The 12,500-nt window shown below is 45.3% G+C and overlaps 4 protein-coding genes across 8 annotated transcripts in view; 3 read left to right on the top strand and 1 right to left on the bottom strand.

The window, feature by feature from the left end:
* The window catches only part of tmem30c (transmembrane protein 30C), a 4,862-nt gene extending 4,195 nt beyond the window's left edge, over window positions 1–667 (top strand). Inside the window, exon 7 of the mRNA XM_042071121.1 lies at window positions 1–667. This exon is cut by the window's left edge and continues 273 nt beyond it. The gene's annotated coding sequence lies outside the window, so the exon portion shown is untranslated.
* The window catches only part of LOC121690338 (zinc-binding protein A33-like), a 698,440-nt gene that overhangs the window by 611,573 nt on the left and 74,367 nt on the right, over window positions 1–12,500 (top strand). The window lies entirely within an intron of this gene.
* LOC121690097 overlaps window positions 1–12,500 on the top strand; it is a 790,202-nt gene that overhangs the window by 736,232 nt on the left and 41,470 nt on the right. The window lies entirely within an intron of this gene.
* The window catches only part of dcbld2 (discoidin, CUB and LCCL domain containing 2), a 24,323-nt gene continuing 14,946 nt past the window's right edge, over window positions 3,124–12,500 (bottom strand). The window contains exons 10-16 of one of the 2 annotated variants that reach the window (XM_042070709.1): window positions 11,414–11,561; window positions 10,646–10,771; window positions 9,217–9,310; window positions 8,039–8,085; window positions 7,732–7,860; window positions 6,802–7,179; window positions 3,124–3,385 (exon numbers count right to left, since the gene is read on the bottom strand). In XM_042070709.1, coding sequence (XP_041926643.1) covers window positions 6,806–7,179; window positions 7,732–7,860; window positions 8,039–8,085; window positions 9,217–9,310; window positions 10,646–10,771; window positions 11,414–11,561 — 918 coding nt within the window. In that variant the 3' untranslated portion in view covers window positions 3,124–3,385; window positions 6,802–6,805. The remainder of the gene's footprint in view (window positions 3,386–6,801; window positions 7,180–7,731; window positions 7,861–8,038; window positions 8,086–9,216; window positions 9,311–10,645; window positions 10,772–11,413; window positions 11,562–12,500) is intronic. The other variant, XM_042070699.1, reaches the window with a different exon arrangement.

Below are 12,500 nucleotides of genomic sequence, written 5' to 3'. Positions count from 1 at the left end.
ATGGACAGAACATGAAGGAACTGTGAGAGAGGGGGGGGGAGGGAGAGAGGAGTGGATGGACAGAACATGAAGGAACTGTGAGAGGGGGGGGGGGGGGGAGAGGAGTGGATGGACAGAACATGAAGAAACTGTGGAGGGGGGTGGGAACAGAGAGAGAGAACAGAGAGAATAGAGAGGATGGAGCGAAAGGGTGGAAAGAACATCAGAGAGAAAGAGAGAGGTGGAAAGAGAGAGAGAAAGAGAATGATAGGAGGAGGGTTGGAAAAAGATGGATAGATAAGTAGAGGTAAGAAGAGAGAGAAAGAGAGAGGGGTGGGAGGAGGAGTGCACAACAGGGGGGTTAGGGAGGTGGGCTGTGGTGACAGACCCAGCTGCAGAAGAGATTGACCAATGGGAGGATGACAGGGGCATTCAACTGTATTTTATTGAGAATCTAATTGGGAGATTAAAATGTTGAAGTTTGATGTGTGATGTTTACATACAAATGTTTTCTACTGTACTGTCTGTGAATGATGGAATTTTGAGATTTTGTGAGATTTGTAAAATATTCACTGAATGTAGAATATGTATCCTAAAAATAAATGATGTGGACACTATGTTAGGGCAGATACAAATGTATTTTAATTATGGATATGATTTAATAAAGAGTTAGCTTGTTAAAAAACAATGCCAGCCCTGTTGTTATTGTTAATGTACTGAGAGTTGTGTGGACAGAGAGACACTATACCATACACCTATATATGCCATGTGCTTCATGTAATGCGAGCTAATGGGATATATTTCATCACATCACTTTGACAGAGCAGTACAAGTATGACAAACCCTTTCTGTCCACCAGGGGGAGCAAGAATCCAGATCCAGCTTGAACCCAGCATGGTGGCTTCTACATGGGCTTGGAAATGGACACAGGGTAGTAGCCAGTAGAGGAGCCGGTCCACACTGGTGGGGCCCACTGGTTCTCTAACACCGAATGCCGTATCTCTCCGCTTGGGTCTGTTTGTAAGAAGACAGACAGACCAATAGACTCTCATCGGCTGTGACAGCCTGACCATGTCTGCAGTCTGAAGAGTGCTGCATCAGCTTGCCTTGCTGCAGACTGAGAGAGAAACAAAGGCTCACCACCAGTGTATTAAAAGCCGTGTCTGCTCTGGTCAGGAGTCCACACCAGCATTGGCGCACGCCGGCCTGGTGGTTTTGCTCCAGAGGTCAATGTGGTTTTGGTCCAGAACTCAATTTGGAATGATTGGATCAGTCCCCTGAGCAGTGTTCATGTTCAGCACACAGCCCACCTTACTGCTGCCACAGCTGGGCTCAGGCCAAAACACAGATCTCAGATCAGCACACCTTACTGCAGCCGGACTCAGATCAGACCACAGATCTCAGATCAGCACACCTTACTGCTGCCACAGCTGGGCTCAGGCCAGAACACAGATCTCAGATCAGCACACCTTACTGCTGCCGCAGCTGGGCTCAGATCAGAACACAGATCTCAGATCAGCACACCTTACTGCTGCCGCAGCTGGGCTCAGATCAGAACACAGATCTCAGATCAGCACACCTTACTGCTGCCGCAGCTGGGCTCAGATCAGAACACAGATCTCAGATCAGCACACCTTACTGCTGTCACAGCCGGGCTCAGATCAGAACACAGATCTCAGATCAGCACACCTTACTGCTGTCACAGCCGGGCTCAGATCAGAACACAGATCTCAGATCAGCACACCTTACTGCTGCCGCAGCTGGGCTCAGATCAGACCACAGATCTCAGATCAGGGGACTGAGGGGAAGAGTGTGTGAGCGTATAATGGTGGGTAAGAAGGATGCGGCAGAGAAAGGGAGAGATGAAGGATACAGAAGAGAGAGTGAAGAGGGGAGGAAGGGAGAGGATAGACAGTCTATAAAGAGAGAAAGGGAGAGAGAGAGTGAATGCTGGAGAGAGAAAGACAGAGATGGAGTGAAGAGGGAAGAGAGAGGAGAACGAGTGGAGAAGAGAGAGGACAAATTCAGGAGACGAAGGGAAGAAATATGTATGTAGTGGAATGGGGAGGTGAGGTTGGAGAGAAAGATGCTGCAAATGGAGGAACTTTGGAGAGATCCTCATGGCATTAAACTCCTACTGCAAATAGTGCTGGTGTGCTTGTGCATTAAACAAACACTGCAAATAGTGCTGGTGTGCTTGTGCATTAAACTCCTACTGCAAATAGTGCTGGTGTGCTTGTGCATTAAACAAACACTGCAAATAGTGATGGTGTGCTTGTGCATTAAACAAACACTGCAAATAGTGCTGGTGTGCTTGTGCATTAAACTCCTACTGCAAATAGTGCTGGTGTGCTTGTGCATTAAACAAACACTGCAAATAGTGCTGGTGTGCTTGTGCATTAAACAAACACTGCAAATAGTGCTGGTGTGCTTGTGCATTAAACTCCTACTGCAAATAGTGCTGGTGTACTTGTGCATTAAACTACTACTGCAAATAGTGCTGGTGTGCTTGTGCATTAAACAAACACTGCAAATAGTGCTGGTGTGCTTGTGCATTAAACTCCTACTACAAATAGTGCTGGTGTGCTTGTGCATTAAACTACTACTGCAAATAGTGCTGGTGTGCTTGTGCATTAAACTCCTACTGCAAATAGTGCTGGTGTACTTGTGCATTAAACTCCTACTGCAAATAGTGCTGGTGTACTTGTGCATTAAACTCCTACTGCAAATAGTGCTGGTGTGCTTGAGCATTAAACAAACACTGCAAATAGGGCTGGTGTGCTTGTGGATTAAACAAACACCACAAATAGTGCTGGTGTGCTTGTGCTCCAGGGAATTGTGTAAGAGATTGAAATACTTTAGTATATAGACTCTTCAGGGCTTTATAAATCTTCAGATTTTCTCTCTGCATCAGAGACACTGCAAAGAGGATATAAATGATCTTTGATCACTAGAATTAGTGTGAGCTTAAGATATCACTTCAGTGCAGGAGTGTCATTCCCGCTCTGTACACCAGGGGGCACAAGTGTTCAGAACATTGAGTCAGGGCCAGCTCTAGTGCTGTCTGGCTACACCTCACTGTCAGATGAATGTGATCTGAGATGGCGTAAACCTGTGGCGTGACACAAAGCAGAGAGCCAGCGCTGTTTTTCTCATGGTGGTTTTTAATAATGCACGTTCATCAGAACAAACACAGACACTTCCTCATGATGCTTTTTATTAATGCACGTTCATCAGACCAACCACAGGTACTTCCTCAGGGTGGTGTCTAAAGAACACAGGTACTTCCTCAGGTTGGTGTCTAAAGAAGCCTCGCTCTCTCAGGACGAGGGCTGTGGGCTGCTGCTTTACAGTCGTATGGCATCCGACAGACTGAGTCCTACAGTCTCCTGTAAACGCTCATTACCTTCACATTACATACATACACAGTGATGCAAACTCAGACATGCAGGTACCTGGAGTAAAACTAAAACACACACACACACAAACACAAACACACACACAAGCGCACACACCCACATAACCCAAACAATCACAATAAATTCTTTACAGTCGATACAGATGTACACACTCACACATACACAAATCAATGTTAAATCCCCCACCCATTCCCTGCATACAGACACTTAGACATGATTAAACACACACAGACACACTCAACCAGGCTGACTAATCGCACCGTGATCTGTGTGTGGGTGGACAGAGGGCAGGGCCTCAGTCTCAGTACCGTTTGCGCTGATAAATCTAAACTCTCCGAAACGAGCACCTTTAGTGCAGAGGGGAGCTCGGACACTGACAAAAAAAAACATTCCGTCTTCTTGACCAGACCAAACTAATTATCTGTATCAAATGCTATCGTCTAAGATTTTTTGACCAGAATTTCTATTCAATATTTTAATTTGCCTTCAAATCCCACAATTCTATTTGACCCATTAAATTAATTGTGGGTATCTTTACATTTACATTTACAGTGTTCATGTAACTGACGCTTTCGTCAGCTTGTATCTTGGCGTCGGTGTTGCTTCCTTGGTAGGCTGTCTGAGACAAAGTTCTTAAAATTTCAATTTCAATTTAAAGGACAATTCCGGCGCAAAATGAACCTAGGGGTTAATAACACATGTGTACCGAGTTCGACCGTTCACTGGGATTTATTTTCATGCTAGTCGAATGTGACCAGTTTTATTGCAAACCGCTAATTAGCGTTTAACGCTAGCCTTCGGGGCAGACATACAGTAAAAAGTCATCGCTATTTCTATACCACTAACAAGGCTCAAAATAGCACCACACTTACACGGTAGCATAAAGAGGGTCTCTACATGTAAAACGAAGCATTGAGAACTTTGTAAGTGTACAGGCAGTTTATTAAAAAGAAACACATTACCGTTCACGTCTGGTTCACATATACAGGCAGGCAATGTGAACTAAAATCAAACGTAATTTGCTCAATATAGGCCTATCAGAAATAATAGCTCCAATGTAACATAACTTGTCTAGTGTACTTACTTAGTGGATGTCCATCTGCTCCCTCTGGTATGGATCGCTGCCTCCTATTTCTTTTTGGGACATGGAAAAAAGTTTCAACTCCAGCCCTGTTTATCAATGAGGGGAAATCTTCAGACTCTACAAAACACTGCGTCTCTTGGGGGTCGTGACGCAACAGGTCCCACTCTATGCAACACAGGCACTCGTCTTTGGTGGCCATAGCTGCACAATGTCCGCAGGTAGGCCTACACCATCAGTTTCCAGAAGTGCGAGGCTGTGTGCGGCATTGACTACAGGTAGCTCTCTCTCTCGTAGCCCTTTCACGGAGCTCCCGCAGCTCTTCGTTGGTATATTCCAGCTCGAAAAGATGAGGACATCCATCAAACCGAAAGGGTTCATCCTCGATGTCTTCAAATTCGTTTAAATAACCTGCCATCTCTTATGTCTCCTGTTGCGTTCAGTGCTTCTCCTTATGCGCTCAGTGCATTCGGCAGCAACATTTCACGTGATATTCACTTCACATCCCAGAGTTCTGTTTCCCAAGGCGCCTGTCTGTATGTGAACCAGACGTGAACGGTAATGTGTTTCTTTTTAATAAATTGCCTGTACACTTACAAAGTTCTCAATGCTTCGGTTTACATGTAGAGACCTTATGCTACTGTGTAAGTGTGGTGCTATTTTGAGCATTGTTAGTGGTATAGAAATAGCGATTACTTTTTACTGTATGTCTGCCCCGAAGGCTAGCGTTAAACGCTAATTAGCGGTTTGCAATTAAAAAAGGGGTCACATTCGACCAGCATAAAAAATAAATCCCAGCGAACGGTCGAACTAGGTACACATGTGTTATTAACCCCTAGGTTCATTTTGCGCCGGAATTGTCCTTTAATATCACTTATAGAGCGCCAAAACATTGCACATGTCTCATGGCACTTTACAGAGTGTTAAACAATCAGAGAAAAGGCACCTTGGTAGCTGCTACGGCGACTGCAGGCTCGTTAGACAGCTGGAGGAAAGCCACTGCCTTCTGACTGGGCCAGAGTCATGCAGAAGGCAGGCCGCGTATACATCTGGTGACTGACTATGGCTGACATCTGGGCCACATGCGGCAGACACAGGCCCATTCAGGACCAGATATGCAGACCCAGCATTTGCTGTAGCCTAGAACAGGAGAGAGCTAACTGCTAACGGCATCTGCTGCTAGGTACAGAGTTCAAGTCTAAACCTGGCAGATAAGCCCAGTCAGGCACATTTATGGGCACCACTGGGTCCTTTGGCTATTTTTATCTGGCTTCTGTTTAGAATACCATTTTACTTGGGTAAAGGCTTATACAACAACAGTGTAACTATGACTACAGTGCATTATTAACCCTTGGTTAGCTTTCTTTTGGCCAGCCTTAATGGCAGGACTTTGACAACTGTTTGGGCACCTCTGCTACTGTGTGTGTGTGTGTGTGTGTGTGTGTGTGTGTGTTTGTGTGTGTGTGTGTGTGTGTGTGTGTGTGTGTGTGTGTGTGTGTGTGTGTGTTTATTTCAGCAGGTACCAAAAGTGGAGAAAAAATAAATAAAAAATATAGAAAAGGAAAAAAAAAACACAGGTTCTATTTTTCACTACATGTACAATAAGGGGCTGCGGGTTTGGACCCAGAGGGGAGGAGGCCAATGAGGAGGCTCCTCCACTAGAGCAGATCTCTGTACCGTGATGAAGCCCAAGTAGCAAAGAAGCAAGCTGCCTTACAGGCAAATAAAAACCCAGGGGAGCTACTGGTTGGCCATCACATTTGACCAAACTGGCAGATGCTCTGTGACCTCCACTCTGAGGCCAGTACGTCTCACCAGACAAACAAAAACCCAGGGCATGGAAGTGTGTGGCCAACGCTTTTCACAAGACAACAGAAAACACTGGACAGAAACAGCACAACGCTTTTCAGTCCAATGAGTTTCAGTGAGAACAACAACAAACTCACAGTACATTATTACAACACACATGCGGGACGTGCGCGACACAGTAGTGATGGGCTACTCTCTCTCTCTCTCTCTCTCTCACACTCTCTCTCCATTAACATTCCTGTGTTATCATCAGTGATAGGACTGTTTCGGCACGATTTAAACGTGTGGAGGACACTGATGCACACACGTTTGATACACATATAGGCTACTCTGCAAAGCCACGCACAATCAAGCACACACATACACAAACAGAAACACACACACACACATGGCACATACACACACACATGGCACACACACCCATACATATCTATAAGAAGGTAGTGTTTTTGTAAATGTCTGGGAAAAAGCAAATGCCTTCCTCTTATTGGTCACGTTCTTCCACTGCCTCACCCCTTCAGCTGACCCCTGATGCATTCTGGGAGCTGTTCTGTGGCACCTGATAGGCCTGTCCTTCACTGGGCGTTGCCTGACCAGGCGTGGTTTTGGGCGTGTCATAGAGGGAGCCCGCTGACTGGCCACTGTCTGTCCGTGCAAGATGGGCCCGCCCCGCGAACACCACAGGGCCTCCTGACTGGTGGTTGGCCATGTCAATCACGATGGGGGTGGCGTACTCAGCACCGGAGGCCGGAAGGGGCTCGGCGTAGGCGTGGCACAGAAGGTCAGGGGTCAGAGGTGAGTCATAGGGAGGCTCCTCCCCTTCCTCGGGCTTGAAGGTTGACCTGACCCCCAGAGAGGTCATGACCCCGCCAACCAGAGGCTGGGCGTACTCTAGAGAAAGAGAGAGAGCAGGAGAGAGAGAGAGAGAGAGAGAGAGGGAGAAATGGGAAGGAAGAAAGGGGGAGGGAGAGAGGGATGGAGGGAGAGAGGGAGGGAGAGGGGGAGGAGAGAGAGGGATGGAGGATGAGAGGGAGGGAGAGGGGGAGAGAGAGAGGGATGGAGGATGAGAGGGAGGGAGAGGGGGAGAGAGAGAGGGATGGAGGATGACATGATTAATCTTTAATCTTCAAACCCATGGAATCAATGCCCTATTGAGACAACTGATCCATGACAACAGAGAGAGAGTATTAAAGAGGTCAGGAGAAATAGGATGTGACAAATTCAGAGAATCCATGAATGTGGGTATTCTGCAGTATGTGCAGTGTGTGTGTGTGTGTGTGTGTGTGTGTGTGTGTGTGTGTGTGTCTGTGTGTGTGTGTGTGTGTGTGTGTGTGTGTGTGTGTGTGTGTGCGTGTGTGTGTGTGTGTGTGTCTGTATGTGTGTGTGTGTGTGTGTGTGTGTGTGTGTGTGTGTGTGTGTGTGTGCGTGTGTGTGTGTGTGTACCTGCGGGTTCAGTGTGTATTCCCTGGTTGGCGCGGAGACGGCTGACCTCACTGGAGCTGCTGTACCTGACACACTCCTCCCCCTCCGACAGCTTAGAGGGGAGCAGCTGCTTCATGCTCTTCCACCAGACTGAAACACAAACACACATATACACACACACACACACACACAGGAATGAGACTGGGTTGAGCTCAAAGCATAAAAACACAGAAAGTGGGTTAAACAAACACCCCCACATAAAGACAAACATGCAAGCTGTGTACACACACACACACACACACACACACACACACACACACACACTCACCTGTGCGATCCCAGTGTGGCAGGTCATAGGTCACCTCAGGGTTCTTCCTGCAGATTAAAACCAGACACAGTGAGGTCATAATAGCACAAATGTCCCTTTAGTGTTGTCACAACAGTGACGTCACAAATGTCCCTTTAGTGTTGTCACAACAGTGACGTCACAAATGTCCCTTTGGTGTTGTCAACAGTGACATCACTTCAGAAGTGTAATGCATTCTTAGGAGCATAGGATTCCATCATAGCATAACTGGCACAGGAGGAAATAGGACTCATTAAAGCAGTGTACTAAATCCTTACTGAATTCATGGCAATATTACTTTACTTTGAGTAGTGTAGATTAGATTCAACTTCATCTTTATTGTCATTGTGCAGAGTACAAGTACAGAGACAACAAAATGCAGTTTGTGTCTAACCAGAAGTGCAAAAAAGCAGAAAAGTGAAATGTGATATACAAAGTAGGTGGTGCATAGACAGGACAAAAAAATAGTGTAGTGTAGACAGTAGTATACAGTAGTTTTCAGAAGGTATATAGGAAATATAAGTATGTGCAGTGTATTAGCAGTTACCTTATAAGAGCAGAATAAATATGGCTATGTAATATGGACAATGTATGAACAACATGTACAGATATGTGCAATGTAGTGGCAGTACCATTATAGTAGTAGTAAGAACAATATAGAGATATGCAGTGTATTAACAGAATATATTACAGAAAAACGGAATAAATATAGATATTTAGTATGAACCATATAAACAGATATGTACAGTATGTACAGCTATGTGCAGTGTGGTAACAGTACCATTGTAATGCAGAAACAATAACATTATAATAGTATTAAGAATAAGTGCATGTGCAGGATGAAGAGCAGTAGAATATGGCTATGTATAAGTGTAATTACAGTAAGTACATTTGTAAACAAATAGACACTATGGATGGGATAAGGTGGTGCAGTTGTATGTGTGTGTGTGTGGGGGGGGGGCTGGGGGATGATCACAGATCACACACACACACACGCACACACACGCACACACACATGCATACACATGCATACACACACACACACACACACACACACGCGCACACACACACACACACACACACACACACACACACACACACACACACACACACACACACACACACACACACACACACACACACAGCCCAGTGTTCCCCACCTGTTCTTCCAATGCCAGCTGCACACAACCGCCAGAAGCAGAGCAGTCAGTAGCATCACCAACACCGGCACCAGCACTGCTGCTAGGGCAACGTCTGAAACAACAACAACAACAACAACAACACCAACAACATCAACAATACCATAGCATTACTACACAGCACACAGCAATACTACAAAGTGACATCTCTACAACAGCAACACCAACAAACTAGCATCACTACACAGAACACACTGTCACCTCATTTAATTTCAACAAATTATAAAAGACTATTTTGCACTTCCTCTACGTTATCTCTCCTGAGTCAGTAATATCACACAAGTTGCCATGGCTGAATCCCAAATTGAGCCCTGAGCACTAAGGACTAAAGACTCACAGACTTAATTGATCTCAGGTGCTAAGTGAGTGAGAGGCCACATGGGCTCAGATGGGTATAAATGGGATTGGGACAGAACTTCATGCGATCACGTTACCTTGGCAACGTTTAACAACAAAGATGTTGCTGACACGTTCCGTGGTCATGTGTCGTGCAGTTGTTTACCTTTGTAATTATCGGATTTCCCTATGGTTTCCGTGGTAAACAACACAATGCTTTGAACTGTGGGTAATTCCCTTTGGTGAAGTGTGCATTGATGCAGACTCACGGAAAGGGCTCAGTAAGTGTAAGTAAGTGTGTAGGCTACTCAAACCCTCACGCCCTTTGAAAATGCGACACTGGGACAGCCCTAAGCCCTTACGAATTTCACAAGAACGCGCAGCAAAGTCTGTGAGTCTGTGAGTCCGGACTTTGGGATCGGGCCCATAAGACTGTCAGTAGACCCTTGAAAAGGTGGTGTGGCTCCTTTAAGAGTGTGACATAAATCCCACAGAGTTTTGTTGACTTTTCCCTCAACTCACGGTGAAGTTCAGATCTACAGCAACCCCTTGTACAGGTTAGGTGAGCTGTAGTTCCAATGGAGAACCATTTGCTACAACTGAATACCTCTCCACGAGACAGATTTTCACCTCGATGAGAAATATTGTGACATCCCTACACAGCACCCAGCAATACTACAAAGTGTAATCTCTATAACACCAACATAGGCACTAGCACTGCAGCCAGGGCAACATCTAAAACAACATCAACACCCAACATAAGTACATAACTACACAGAGCATCATAAATACACAATATTACATTATTACCATGCAATAGCTCAACATTAACCACACAGCCATTAGCACAGCAAACCAACCAAAACTACTAAAACCTCTACAGAGCACAATGTGTCTTACCGTGTACAAGTGTGTCTTACCGTGTCCTGTGTGTGGGGGCATGGTGTTGTTACATATCTCTGGTGTGTGTGTGTCTCACCGTGTCCTGTGTGTGGTGGCATGGTGTTGTTGCGGATCTCTGGTGTGTGTGTGTGTGTGTGTGTGTGTGTCTCACCGTGTCCTGTGTGTGGGGGCATGGTGTTGTTGCGGATCTCTGGTGTGTGTGTGCTGAGCTCCAGCAGGGGGCGCTGTGTGCTGAGTTTCGGGGGAGGCAGGGCCGGGTTGTTGACTCGTGGCCACACTGACCAATGGGGAGAGAGAAAACAGCTGTTAAGGCGGGGTTAGTTCACTCACAAGGCCACTCCCACTCTCTAGTGCCTTACTCACATGGAGATTTGCACAACTGTCTGGACCTGAAACTGAAATAATGTCTAACACTTCATCCACAGCTGTGTCCTTCCCTCTGGATGCAAGCTCTACGTTAAGCACACAGTCTATTAGTTCTGTTAGCTCCGGAGTGATCAAATCAAGTCACATTTATTCATAGCGTCCATTTGAAAACAACAGCACTTCTACCAAGGTGCTCTCCAGATGAGCTAAATCAATTTATCATGAAAATAAACAAGAATGAAAAGAACAGAATATAGAAAAGTTAAGAGACAACTTAAAATACATATAAGTTAACATTATAGCACTTTTAAGACAACATTATAGCCCTTTTAAAATATATAAGTTAAAATACAACATTATAACACTTTTAAAATACATAAGACATATAGTACAAGACAAGGCAATACAAGTATAAGTACAAGAATATAACAGATAGATAAAAAAAATACTATATAATCAATCACATAAAACACTAAAACAAAAGAATTACAAGTATTCTGTAATATAATTGGCTAGGGTCTGGCATCCTGCTGAGCTGTGATTGGCTGATTACCTGTAGGGGGCTGGCACCCCAGGAGCTCCAACTTCAGCGTGATCCTCTGGTGCCACTGGGCGGGGCTTATCCTCATGTACCGCGCCTCGATTGGTGGGATGAAGTTGTTGCGCACTTCCTGGAAATAGTTTGTGTTGCCTTGGAAAATCTGGAAGGAAAAGAGATGGATTTTAATCACCATGACAACACACAAAACACAGCATCAGCTTAAGTCTCGCAACCGATCAATAGCTCCTTAATTACATTTTCAACCAATCAATGGCTATCCAATATTAATGAGTCTACAGTGCTGTGTTAGTGGCTTTTTGCACATTTTACACGCGCACACACACACACACACACACTTTGTAAGGGAGAGGGAGAGAGAAAGACAAAGAAAGAGAGAGCAAGAAAAAGAAAATAAGAAACAGAGAGACAATGAGAGAGAGAGAGAGAGAGAGAGAGAGAGAGAGAGAGAGAGAGAGAGAGAGAGAGAGAGAGACAGACTAGCCAGCACACACCCACCCACATCTCAAGGTTTGGGATTTTAAAGAATTCCTTTTCCAGGAAACACAGGGTGATGTCATTCCACCCCCCGCCACTTTCACAGCAAAGATCTTATATTTCCGCTGAGATACGCCACAGCGGCTAGAGCAGGCAGCAGCAGCTGCCCAGGGAAACTGGAGCTGGGACTGGGACTGCTGCACACCGAACCAGGACGGAGGCACCAGCACGCTCGCAGTCTCTCTTCACTGGGGCTTAGCTCTGAGCAAGATACTCAAAATGCTTACCATGCTGTAGTGTAGCCTGTAAGTATGTCTAATCTATAGCACTGTATCTCAAAATGCTTACCATGCTGTAGTGTAGCCTGTAGGTATGTCTAATCTATAGCACTGTATGATGACTTTGCATTTAACATCCTCATTTCCACTTTAAAGGCATTTGGTAATGTTGATATGGATGCATTTGGATTTTCTGTCCTATAACCTGTTCACCTCTTATCACCTCTACGCACTTTCCTTTGACCATAAGGTCATAAGGTCAAGGAGAGATAAGAAGAAGAATTCAGAAGAAAAGACAACCGAAGAATCTGCCTCTACTTACACTA

The sequence above is a fragment of the Alosa sapidissima genome, chromosome 2 (assembly GCF_018492685.1).
Source record: "Alosa sapidissima isolate fAloSap1 chromosome 2, fAloSap1.pri, whole genome shotgun sequence".
NCBI lineage: Eukaryota > Metazoa > Chordata > Actinopteri > Clupeiformes > Clupeidae > Alosa > Alosa sapidissima.
This window is presented reverse-complemented; position numbering and strand designations above follow the sequence as displayed.